Below are 13,901 nucleotides of genomic sequence, written 5' to 3' on the forward strand. Positions count from 1 at the left end.
TTGATGTGCAATCCATTAGGGATGCATGGTGATAAATGGTGATATTTCGTAAGTACTCCAGGAACAAAATTAATTTTTTCTAAGTTCTTCGGGAACTAAGATTATGAATTCTTCGGGAATTCATGTATTAAATGTCTAAGTTCTTCAGGAACTAAGAATAGGTTCTTTAGGAATCAAGATTATGAATTCTTCGGGAATTCATGTATTAACTTTCTAGGTTCTTCAGGAACCAAGATTATGAATTCTTAAATATGTTTATGTTCTTTTGGATGATCGAAGTGTCGATGTTTCACCATACAGGTGTCGGTCACGAAGCATAATGATGCTTCACCAGACTATTGTCGGTCACGAAACTCAAACAATATCAAACATCCAAGATACATATTATAAATAAATAAATAAATAATTGATCAACATTTTATGTAATATTAATGATCAAAGTGTTATGCTTCACCATACAAATGTCGGATATCACGAAGCGTAAACAACATTGAATCAATTAAATACATAAAGGAATGATGCTTATTTATTTATTTAATTTTAATTATTATTATTTGATCTTTTATAAGTATACAAGGTTCAAACGATTCATAATCATATAATAATCAAAATAAAATAAACATCATTCATATATACTGTACGGTATCATTCATAAGCCAAATATAATAAACAAACAAACAAGTTTGAATTAATCTAATGATTAATCATATACGAGACATGCTCTATTCAATTCAAAGATTAAAAATTATTAGAGATATTATTGATACTAGGAATACCTGAGTAAGAGTAAACTCTCGATACAAACAAACTGTTATCTCTCTCTCTCCCTCTCCATGCCTTAGTAGCTCATTATAATACGATAGAGTTTTGGATAAAATAATGGAAACTTTTGCCATCTCAAATAGGAGCGATTCTTTATTACGAATGAATTCACACAATAGTGAGTAAATGTATCTATAAGGCACTGATTCCAATTGATGGAATTATTACTATAACAGTATAGCCTATAATCATCGATACAAAAATTAAAAATTGATTAAGAAGGATTACATATCTTAGTTGGTGAGACCATTCGTGCTGATAACGTGTTATAAACTAATGTAAATAGGAGCAATAGTATAGATTGAGAAGAGAGAAATAATAGTGTATGTTATTCACCACTAGGATTAGGGTTACAATATAGTGATACATAGTATCTATATATAGGTAAACATAATGGACCAATTATGTGGGCCAGGACATCCACTAATAATATTCATAACACAAAAAAGTTTATGTCTCTATCAATAATAATATATACATCTTCAAAAAACTTGTGCAAACAATATTCCAACCTTAAAATCTTCACCCAAAAAAAGGACCTGCCATTTCCACCTTAAATTTCTTTATATGCGCCATGTGATCAGTTTGTATTGGTGAAACCATTCATGATTAATGAATTTTTTTTTTTAATAATGTCAATGGGAATGCAGTTATGGTGCGTGTCCAAAATTCGTTCTCATGGGCCAATTGAATTGGCCATAACATCTTTCCTAATATTAACAAAAACTTATAATTTTTTTTTGACTCAAAAACAAAAACTTATAATTTAATCTATGAAAAAATGGTCATAGACTCAACAAATCATTGTTTGTCGTTTTTAGGAGGATAACAACTTATGCATCATGTTACACTACCAAGAAATTTGGATTTGCACCACACGTAGACTAGGGTTACTGGGGTAGTATATCAGGGCCAACAGACAATCACATTCAAAGTCCAATATTAGCTAAACTAGTAACACGAAACTCTGACTTTTTTACTTAATTTGGATGTGTTTGTAATTTAAGATTAATATGTTTTTAGAATATAGTCAATTATCATTTCGATTTGTATTTTTATTGGAGATTTATAATTATTGTCGTGGCAAGTGTGGTGAGTTAAGTCGTACATTGCTTACAGTGGTATTAAAATTGATGGTAGGACGAAAGGTTCAACCTGCTTCTTGTATCGAAAGTATTATTGACAAATGTGGCCATTCTCTTGAGTGCTCTAGACTTATCTAGAGCCAATCACCTCTTGTATTCATATACGTGAACACTAACGCCTTAAGGTTTTGGTTAAAGTGTGATGTTCAACTCACTTGTATATAGTTGTTTTGAGTCCCAATGTGAATGATCTCCCGGTTGTTCCTTCGTGACCCAACAGTGGTATCAGAGTTGATGGTTCGATGAAGGGTTCGATCGACTCCTTGTATCGAAAGTCTTCCTGACAAGAGTGGTTAGGCGGCGAGTTTCGTTGAGCTGCAACAACGACGCTGCAAGTGTATGAGGCTAAAAAAGCTTCCGCTTTAGGGGAAGCATAAAAAATCATTTTTGAAACTAAAAAAAAATCACTACTTTTTTTTAAATTGAAACAAACGTACCCTATATTAAACGAGTCAAGATCCATAGACTCAAGTTGAATCGACATTAATTGGCTGGCCCTACCCTCCTCCCCCATTCAACCAAGGATTAAAGTCATCACAACCATATAAACTATAACCATTTGCTTCTTGGTTCGATCTCGGGCCGGTGCATATGTTAACCTCTTAAATGGATCTCAGTCACCTCGAGGGGATTAGTCTCTACATTTACGGACAGATGATACCTTTGGTTTAAAAAAAAAAACTCAGTTGGTAGATACATCACACTATATATGTAGGAGTCGGGGTTCGAACTCCGGACACTCCACTTATTCATCTTTAAGATGAATTTTCTAACCACTGAACTACTTAACAAAAAAAATAGTGGTAGACTATACTATTTTTGTGTGAAACAGAGACAAAGCCTATTATATGGAGGGAAAGCCATGGCTACCCAAAATAATTTTTTTTTTTTTTTAATAATTAAGTATTTTTTTATGTTTAGTTAGTCTAATATAATATAGCAAGAAGTATTTTGACTTTAAATAGGCTCATGTTAATAGATAGTGAATTTATGTCTCTTGAATTAATTACTTGATAGGCTAGATACTAGTAAAAAATCAAATTTTGAAAAAAATTGAAAATCATTTGTTATGTTATTGAAACCCATCAAGATTAACGGTTTATGGTTTTTTATTGACTACCGTTAATATTAATGGGTCTCAATGACATATCAAATGATTTTCAATTTTTTTCAAATTTTTTTTGGATAATCTATATGATATGAACTTTCAATCCAACGATGAATTTTGTAAAATTTGTATTCGTTATAGTATAATTGCTAACTTGTGCACTGTGGAGGACTTTCTCCACTTTTTCATGTAAGACAAAGCCGGAGAATAATTCACACTTCACATTCACAAGTCAATTTTGTAAGTTTTATTTTTTGTAAAGGCCAAAAAATATACAAATTTAATTAAATGTGACGACTAAAACATTCTAATTATGTTGGCACAAAAAAAAACCGCCTATAATGTACTCTAATGAAATATATATTAAATAAAAAAAATAAGAATGATAAAAATTACGGAATTTTGGAGGACTAGATCAAAACTCAATGTGTAAAAATCTCTTTGGCTCATTAAAAACTGTTATTAAAGAAATCTAAATGGGATAAAACTTTTTTTTTTTGCTAGTGCCAAGGTTCGAACCAGGTACCTCTTGGTTGCAAAGTGAATCCTCAACCAAATGGCTACCTGAGAAACAAGCTAAATGGGATAAAATTTTGATGAAGGAAAAAAGAGTGTAGAGATAAAACAAGGATTCAAACATAAATAACAAAATCAATGAAACATATATAAAGGTAAACCTAGTAGATTGTGATTGAAATCATATTAATAGAGCTAGACAAGTTATTCCACTATTAATAATTTTCAGATAAGAGACGGCTGTACAAAATCATATTATCTACAAATGCATTATCGATTTACACTAAAGCGTAAATGTGAGTGAAGGTATAACCGACAAAACTGTGTCCCTAAATGGACGACTTCCCAATCATTGTATCTACATGTGCCACAATTACAAGGTTGTGTGAAGACCTGGAAGGAGAAGTGGTAGGAAAAATCACCCATCTAAGTCAAAAATTTCATATGCATGGAAACAGCTTAATAAAGAATGTTTGAATTCAAATCCATTACCCTCGTCTTTTACTAAACTTTGTCTCAATACTGACTGCACGGATGGTACCTATAATGCACAGTTATGATGGCAACACCCCTTCAAAGCTAGAGGTCAATGTTAAATCGTTGCCTCATGATGCTTAGAGATGTGCAAAATATATAGTTAATTAATTGAACCAATATTAGTAAAATTGAACCAATTATGTGGTTCATGGACTGAACCTGTAACCTGTTATATGCAAAATTTGAATATTTGTTTCGAGTTTGATTGAACAAGGGAAACAGAGAGAATATGGGTTTATTCCTTGAAAAGGCCTCATTTGAAGTTAAGAAATGTTTTACTCTGACACCAGAGTTCGAAGAACATCCTTGAAGAATCATCAAAGTAGCATTCAAAAAACTCATTCTTGACGGTGTTCGAATATTCAAAAATCATTCTCATACCCAACTAGGAGCATATTGAAGAAGTCTCAAGTTTCAACTACAATAAATGTAATTCTAAGAGCCGAAACAAAATTAAGATTGAAGGAAAGGTAGTTAAAGGGGCATGTGTCAAGTATCCAAAGCATAGTTATTTTTCATTTTCTTCTATAAATAGTAGTTTCATTTTCCATGCAAGGGAGTTCATTTCATTCTGTAAAATTTGCCTATTAGATAACACATCTACATACATAAAGGATGTGAATCGATTCAAAATAACATAGATCCTATTAATCGATTCGTGAAGTAATATGAATTTGATTCATGTGTTAAAAAACTTCATGCATCGATTCATGAGTAAGTATGAAATTATTCATCTGAGGCATTTCTCAGTTTTCTGTTATAAGTTGGTTTTTCAGATGTAACCCAAAATCATATGAATAGGAATCATTGATGGGTTTTGGGGGTTAATCACATTCAGTGAAAATTCTTCAACAAAACGAAGTGCTGTCCGATATTTTATTTTTCTAGTGTATTTTTTATAACATTTGCAGGAGTTTACCTTTACTTTAATGTAGTTTGAGGAGTTTACCTATTTGCAGCGGACCTAAATTCATCAACAAAACAATTTTATACACTATGTCGTCCTGGTGTTATGTGATATGAAACCCGCATACTCAAATTACATTTTAGTCGTAGAATATAAGTGAACAAACGAAAACCATATGAGCTAAAGCTCTTCATAAATGCATACACATGAAAACTGCTCTAGACAAGTACATTAATTAATAAAAGAAAGAAACAAAATACGCAGGTAGGAAAATTTAAGGGCTGATATTCAACAAGGAAAGGAACCAATAATCATCAGGCAGAAAATGGCATTTTCAAGCAATCAGTTACAAAGCTCAGATTGCAAAACAAGACCCATTCATGGAGGCAATTGTCAATTCACCATTATGACTAGTAAAACATATGAAGTTCAAAATTAATAATAATGACACAAGAAACAAAACTTACTACTCACTCATCTACCGGCAAATTTAGCTTATAGCGACAAAAATTATTCTTTATCCCTTTTTCGACAATCTCCTTGGCCTCTGCAACCATGGACTCACTCGCCATTTTGTCCACCACAAGTTGCAACAACGATACATCAACACGGCAGCGATTGTAGAATATGTTCTTAACCATCTCAAAGGCCGTCTTCAAATCACCCTTCTCACACAAAAAAGGAAGAATTATAGAATAAGTGCCCTTACCAGGTTCATACTCAGATTTTCCTATTTCATCAAACCACTTCTTAGCTTCATCCAAGTTCCCTTCACTTGCAAAACCTTTGATCAAAGCATTGAAGCTAAAAATATCCGGCTTCACACCCTTTTTCTCCATTTCCTCATAAAACTCAACAGCTTCACCAGTTTTCTTCACCATAGCCAATCCCAACAACCTTGCATTGTAAGTCCTAATAGTAGGAACAACATTCTTCTCCTCCATTTTCTCCCACAGTTTCTCACCATCCTCAAAATGACCCTTTGAATACAACCCATCAAGCAAAGTATTAAACGTGATCAAATCAGTGTTCACACCAATCTTCTCCATCTCATCAACAACCGAAACAGCAGAATCAAAAGAACCCTTTTCCAACAACGCCTTAATATAAATATTATACGAAACCAAATCAGGTTTCACAGAGAGCTTATCAGGAAGCTCCTTGAAAAGACGCTCAACAACATCATATTGCTTAGAATGTAAATAAGCAGCTAACAAAGCATTAACAGAAAGCACGGAACGGTTACAGTTTCTCTGAGGCATTTCATCAAACAGTTTCTGTGCATGTCTATGCATGTTCGATTTACCATAAAGCGAAATGAGACGCGCAGAGAAACCTTCATTGGAAATATCCGAGTAATTCTTCTGATGTTCAATAATGTCGCGGATCCATCGGAAGCGTTTAGCTCCGGCGAGGCGGCGGACGGTGTCTTCATATATGCCGGATTTTTTACGGAAGCGAACGATATCAGAAGCTTTTTTGAACTTCTCAACGAGTGTTTTGAGATCCTTTTCTTTGAAGAGGTCTTGTGAAATGGATTTGATGTTGGTGGTGGCGACGGTGGTTGATTCTTCTGCAAAGGTGCAGAAACTGCGGTGAAGAACGCGATACATTATGGTGTGTTTTTTCTTTTTTTTTTGTTCTTTTGAGAGTGAAAGAGTGAGTGATGAAGAAAATGAAAAACTAAATAAGGTTTTGATTTTTGATCGGTGTGTGCTAATGTTGGGCTTGGAGCACCCAACTTCAGCCCAAAACATTTTTGGAGTATTGGGCCTTGTGTCATATTTTATTATGAAACGTTTCGGTGAGCTTTGGACCACATATATGAATAAAAAGTTTAAGTTATGATCCTAATGATACCAGAGACTACTTGATATAAGAGTCGGATAATTTGATTGGTTTCCGATAAAAAGGAAAAATACCAAATTTTATTCAAACAAAAATGAGAAAACAGGAAGTAAACAAATTTGTTCACCCCACTCTTATGAGCACCAAAATGTTGTGTGCCACTATCACACATTTTTATCTCCTTAGAGGGATACACCGCATGACATGTTAGGCTCAACCGCAAAAAATTGGGAATATATTTCTTAAAGTTGAGGGCGTTAGCCGTTAATTATCTGACCCATTGCTCTAACAAACAAGACCAACAGCCAAAATCATATTATGCACAACAATCTTCATTTAACCTTTTTGTTAAATTATATTTAATCTTAACCAATGGACTCATATGGTTAATGAATTTTATCATAACTAAATAGTTAATGAATTTCAACTAAGGATTAGAGCATCAACAACCATTCGTAATACTATACTTACCTCCTAGCCAATTTCTGAAATACTAATACACATTTCCTTTACGTTTTACTCTTAATTCTAAAAGAACAATGTAAAGGTGATATATTATGTGTATATCTTTTTATTGATCATTTGCTTGATATATATAATACATATACAAGAAGATTCTACACTAATTCTAGCTCATGACAGACGTGATCCACAATCAATGGGATCTAATTTATTCTATACATTAAAGTACATAACTATAGAATCAAGGTAACATAGGAAAGTAATTATATACACAACATATTTCCAATACTGTATATTTCTTAATACTCCCCCTCAAGTTGGTGAGTGAATATCGTGAAGTCCCAACTTGCTGCGCAATGTCACAAATTGATCTTTTCCCAAAGCTTTTGTAAACACATCTGCTAACTGGAATCGTGTTGGCACATAAGAAGGATTGATTATTCCAGCCTGTAGTTTTTCCCGTACTATATGACAATCTATTTCAATATGTTTTGTACGCTCATGAAATACAGGATTAGCCGCAATGTGTAGAGCTGCCTGGTTGTCACAAAATAATGGTGTTGGAGTATTTTGTGAGACTTTCAAATCTTGTAATATAAACCGTAGCCATGTCAACTCCAAGCATGTATTAGCCATGGCTCGATATTCAGATTCGGCTGATGATCTAGAGACAACAACTTGTTTCTTAGATTTCCATGAGATGAGAGAATTCCCAAGGAAAAGGCAAAATCCTGTAACAGATCTTCTAGTGGCATGACAACCTCCCCAATCTGAATCACAAAAGGCCTTTAAGGTAAGGTCATTAGTAGATGAAAATAGCAAGCCTTGTCCAGGTGTGCCTTTGATGTATCTGAGGACTCTCAATGCAGCATCCCAATGAGGCTTTCTTGGCTCGTGCATGAATTGACTCAATGTTTGGACAGAATATACAATGTCAGGTCTTGTGACAGTAAGGTAAATTAGCCTACCAACAAGCCTTCTATATTTGGTTGGATCATTTAGCACCACTCCATCTGTGGGAGTTAGTTTCAAATTTTGTTCCATTGGAAATTTATCGGGGCGAGCGCCTGTCAGTCCTGAATCTTGTAAAATGTCTAGAGCATATTTTCTTTGAGACATGAAGATGCCTTTCTTGGAACGAGAAAACTCAATGCCCAAAAAATATTTCAAATTTCCAAGATCTTTAATACGGAAACGCTTGAGAAGAAACTCTTTAAGGCGTTTCATTTCTTGAAGATCATTTCCTGTGAGAAGTATGTCATCAACATAAATAAGAACAGCTGTGAATGAAGTACCTTGGGATTTGGTGAAGAGGGAGTAGTCGGCCTTTGATTGTTGGTAACCAGCCTTTTGAATGACTTCAGAAAAAGTAGAGAACCAATTCCTTGATGCTTGTTTGAGTCCATAGAGTGACTTATTGAGCCGACATACAACGTTCTCCCCCTGTCGGCGAAGACCAGGTGGAGGCTCCATGTACACTAACTCATGTAAATCGCCATGAAGAAAGGCGTTTTGCACATCTAATTGGTGTATGAACCAATTACGAGCAGCTGCAACAGTGAGAAGGCAGCGAAGAGTAGTGACCTTGGCAGTAGGTGAAAAAGTTTCTTGATAGTCAATTCCTTCAACTTGAGTGTATCCCTTAGCAACAAGGCGTGCCTTGTAGCGCTCTATCGTACCATCCGATTTGTATTTTATTTTGTACACCCATTTGCAACCAATAGGCTTATGACCAGAAGGAAGAGGTACAAGGCTCCATGTGTTGTTTTGTTCTAATGCTTCTAATTCTGCATTCATTGCATCCTGCCAAAGTGGATCATGGACAGCTTGATCATAGGATTGTGGTTCTCTATGGGCTGTAATGTTAGCTAAAAAAGCACAATTTGAAGAAGAAATGCGTGAGTATGAAAGGTAATGTGAAAGAGGATACCGAGTACCTGACCCAGAAGTTGGCTCTGAGGGAGTTTTATTGACTTGTGTGGACATGTGGTAGTCGTTATGCCATATCGGGGGGTGCTTATCACGTACAGACTTCCGAACTTGGGGAATGAAGGGGGTTGGAGGGTCTGTTGTGTGGGTAGTAAGTGGAGTTGGTTCAACTATAGGTGAGGCAGCGGAAGATGTTTCGGTAGTTATGTGTGAAGGAGAATTTGGCTCATGTGTAGAAGGTATATCGGTTTGTTGCGATTGATGATGAGATGATGTAGGGGAAGGCAAATCATCAATGGCCTCATATGAAGGATGAGATGAAATTAGGTTGGGTTCAGATGTGTTTGGAATGGAAGGAAAATTGGTTTCACAGAATTTGACATCACGACTCACAAAGAAAGTCTTTGTCTCGGGATCATAAATCTTATAACCTTTTTGACCAGTGGGATATCCAACAAATATACCCCTTTTTGCACGAGGATCAAATTTATGTGTAGGGTGGACAATAGTAGCATAACATAAGCAACCAAATACCCTCAAGTGATCAAGTGATGGGGGCTTATTGTATAATAATTCAAAAGGTGATTTGTTGGATAATAATGGAGATGGTAAACGGTTTATAAGGTAAACAGCGGTCAATACACATTCACCCCAAAATTCAAGAGGTAGATGAGAATGAAATAGTAGTGCTCGTGCTACAACTAGAATATGACGATGCTTGCGTTCCACAACTCCATTTTGTTGTGGTGTGTACACACAAGTTCGTTGATGTTCTATCCCATGAGATTGAAAGAATTCTCTCATCGACATGAATTCAGAACCATTGTCAACTCTAATTGTTTTAACAGACGCTTGAAATTGGGTATAAGCAAAATTAATGAAGGATTTCAAAATATTTTGAGAATCTGATTTGTATCGCATAAGAAATACCCATGTGCATCTTGTAAAATCATCAACAATAGTTAAAAAAAAACGTGCTCCTGAATGTGTGGGAATTTTATGAGGACCCCAAATATCACAATGTAACAAATCAAAAGGAGCATTAGTTGATATAGTGCTTAAAGGAAAAGGAATTCTAGTTTGTTTAGCCATAGGGCAAACATTACAATTATTCTCAAAAGATGCTATGTTATTTGGAGACAATAAAGGAGAACATAATTTGAGACGAGATATAGATGGGTGACCAAGTCGCATGTGCCATATATTTGAGGGCTGAGAAACTTGATGAGAGACAGGCATTCTTTGTAATGGGGACATGTAATAAAGACCACCACATTGTTCACCCGAGCCAATCATCTTCCCCGTAGCCAAGTCCTGCAACACACAAAAGTCAGGAAACAAAATGACGCAACAATTCAGAGATTTGGTGAGCTTGCTAACAGACATCAAATTTAACCGAAATGAAGGAACACACAAAACATTTTTTAAGGTTATATTGGAATTAAATGACATGTCTCCAATAGATGTGATTGGAGCGGAAGACCCAGTAGGTAAATTGACAGAAGGTATGGATGGAAATTTTGTTATAGAAAGAAATGTAGAATCAGATGTGATATGATCGGTAGCTCCACTGTCCAATATCCAAGGCTTAGTGAATACAGAATTAATTGAAGCATTAGAGAAAAGAGACAGACCTGCAGCATTTGCATAAACATCGCTATTACCAGAGGTATTGTTTGAAGACATCATATTCAATGCGCGGGCAAGTTGCTGAAGTTGTTCTGCAGATAACTCACATGCAGTTTGTGAAGATTCCGCTGCGTTTGCAGCAGGGGAAGATCTGGATGCAGCGCTTCGAGACCCAACTTGTCGCTGCTGTGATTGATTTTGTCTATTGCTCTGATTTCCCATGTTTTTCGAACCCCATGTTCTGTTTTTAATCCTGCATTGATCCTCTGTGTGTCCATCCCTATTGCAGAAATCACAATGAAATTTTAGAGTTCGACATTCGATAATTGTGTGGCCATCTCTATTACAGTGTTCACAATGCTTGTTTTTGAAATGCTTGTTGGAGAAGTTGTTTGAATGACTGTTGGCTGCAGCAGCAATGGAGAAATTCTCCGTTGTTTCGGAAGACATTTGGCGCTGTGTCTCATCTTGAATGACTAGAGAGTAGGCCTGCCGCACATTGGGTAACGGCGACATCATGAGAATGTTGGTGCGAACAGTGCTGTAGGTATCATTAAGACCCATGAGAAATTGCATCAAGCGATCTTCTTCCCTTTGTTCATCATGTGCTTTCATCTGGTTGCAAGTAGGAAGAGTACGGTATGTTTCTAATTCATCCCAAAGACCTTTGATTTTTGTAAAGTAGGTTGAGGCAGCCATGGTTCCTTGGGATAAAGAGGCCAAGGACTTTTGAATCCGATATATTGCTGGAGCATTCTTCTGTGAAAACTGATCTTTAAAATCTTCCCAAACCTGTTGCGCAGTTTTGGCATGAATGACTCCCTTAGCTAAATCGGGTTCTACAGAATGGGTGAGCCATGATAAAATCATGCTGTTACACCGATTCCATAGAGCATATTCTGCAGATTGATCAATTTCAGATGGTGCTTTGATGGATCCATTGATAAAGCCTATTTTGTTTTTGGCTGTGAGGGCATGGATCATCGATATACTCCATGATGGGTAATTGGTACCATTCAATTTTGTTGGGACAAGCAAATGACCAGGATGATCTGAAGGATGGATATAGTATGGATTTGAGGAATCCATATCAGAACTGTTGTTATTGTTTTTGAGACTGGAACTGGTGTTATTTGAATTGTTGCTACTGCTATTTGGTTGTTTTTGAGGTGATGTTATTTTTGTTTCTAGATCGTGCTCTGATGCCATCTAAAAGAACAATGTAAAGGTGATATATTATGTGTATATCTTTTTATTGATCATTTGCTTGATATATATAATACATATACAAGAAGATTCTACACTAATTCTAGCTCATGACAGACGTGATCCACAATCAATGGGATCTAATTTATTCTATACATTAAAGTACATAACTATAGAATCAAGGTAACATAGGAAAGTAATTATATACACAACATATTTCCAATACTGTATATTTCTTAATATTAATCTCAATATATAAATGTCTCATTTGATTTGTGCATTGTTATTAAAAATATACTAGTTGCGTTGATTTCAAAGGAAAAAAGTAAATTTTATTTACTAAAATATCATTAGTAATTGTAGTTAGTGGAATAGTTAGATATGAGCATAGATCTGGATTCTCTTATGTCATTTCTCTCTTATTTCTTATCATGCACTGATCTTAATCGTCCATCTATTAGTCTGTATTGTTGAGTGCTACAGTAAATTTAAATTAATGGTTGAAATTTGTGCATGACCATCTAGTGGCAGAAGAGGATCCGGTTCCGAATTCCGATGAACACTTAAAATGAGCGAGAGTACAACAAAAGAGTAATAATTTTGTGATCATATGATTTACATCAGTCAAACATGCAAAATTCAATAACCATAAAAAGGAATAGTATATTTCTATCTCATAAAAAAAACACCCTGAATAACAAAATACATGATTCCTTTGTGAGAAAAATTTATATATACTACTAAAAAGTTGGTAACAATCTTCACTTAATGATCACACTTTCTCCCTCACACATTTTTAAATATCTTTGTTCATTACTACTTTCTCTATTCTCATCACCAACAATGGAACAAGAAAACTATAACAGATTAAATGTGTCACTAGATGAGTTGGGTTTCAATAGTGAAAATGTTAGCAAGACTTGGAAAAAGAAAAAGGAATACTATAATGAAGATGGCATAAGAGTGTTCACAGCAAAGAATCTTGGAGCAGAAAGGAGGAGAAGGGAGAAACACATTTCCAGGCTTTACATACTTCGGTCTTTAATACCAAACATCACAAAAGCAAGCTTTCTAAACTTCCCTCATTTTCTCAAATACTCTTTTATTTAATGATTTTCTCAATATATTCATTTTCTTGCCTTAGTTTTTAGTTTGTAAGATACTACTTTCTTTGTTCCTTGTTATAAGTAAAAATTCACTTTTCAGATTTACTGAATAATTGATATATTTGGATCAGATACATTAGTTATTCAGTGAATCTAAAAACACCAAATACATCAGTTATTCAATAAATCTAAGAATGGATTAGTTAGTTAAACTTTTTTTGAAACAAGCAATGTAGTACTGTTAGTTTTGCTGAGGATGTGAATCGAACCCCCGACCAATGTAGTATTGTTAGTTTTTTTTTTTGTTGATAATGAGTAGTATTGTTAGTTTTGCTGAGGGTGTGAATCGAACCCAGATCTTTATCACTCCACTCTGTTAGGTCGTGAGGGGATCTTGAATGAGTTACATCGATACGTTGGATTAAAAGCAACACATAAGTAATTTTTGTCATCACACTTTCACTCAAAAATTTTAAGAATTAGATTTTACTTTTGACGTTAGATTTTCTTCACAAAATCTTAAGATATTAGGTTTAAGGAACCTCTCACATAGTCTCTTTCTGAGCCTCGTGACTCATGATAGTAAAAGATCATGTCATGTCGAGTGCGAGCAGGGTTGTTGTTTAACCTCAATTATTTCAACCAATATGGAACTTTAACTCACACATATCAACACACCCAACCAC

General features: G+C 34.9%; 1 protein-coding gene across 1 annotated transcript; it reads right to left on the bottom strand.

Moving 5' to 3' along the window:
- Positions 1–5,300: 5,300 nt before the first annotated feature.
- LOC123918157 (pentatricopeptide repeat-containing protein At1g55890, mitochondrial) lies at positions 5,301–6,710 on the bottom strand. Its single transcript, XM_045970130.1, has one exon. It carries the CDS (start codon positions 6,646–6,648, stop codon positions 5,506–5,508), a length of 1,143 nt encoding a protein of 380 aa, XP_045826086.1. The 5' UTR covers positions 6,649–6,710; the 3' UTR covers positions 5,301–5,505.
- Between the last annotated feature and the right edge of the window lie 7,191 nt (positions 6,711–13,901).

The sequence above is a fragment of the Trifolium pratense genome, linkage group LG3, assembly GCF_020283565.1.
Source record: "Trifolium pratense cultivar HEN17-A07 linkage group LG3, ARS_RC_1.1, whole genome shotgun sequence".
Lineage (NCBI taxonomy): Eukaryota > Viridiplantae > Streptophyta > Magnoliopsida > Fabales > Fabaceae > Trifolium > Trifolium pratense.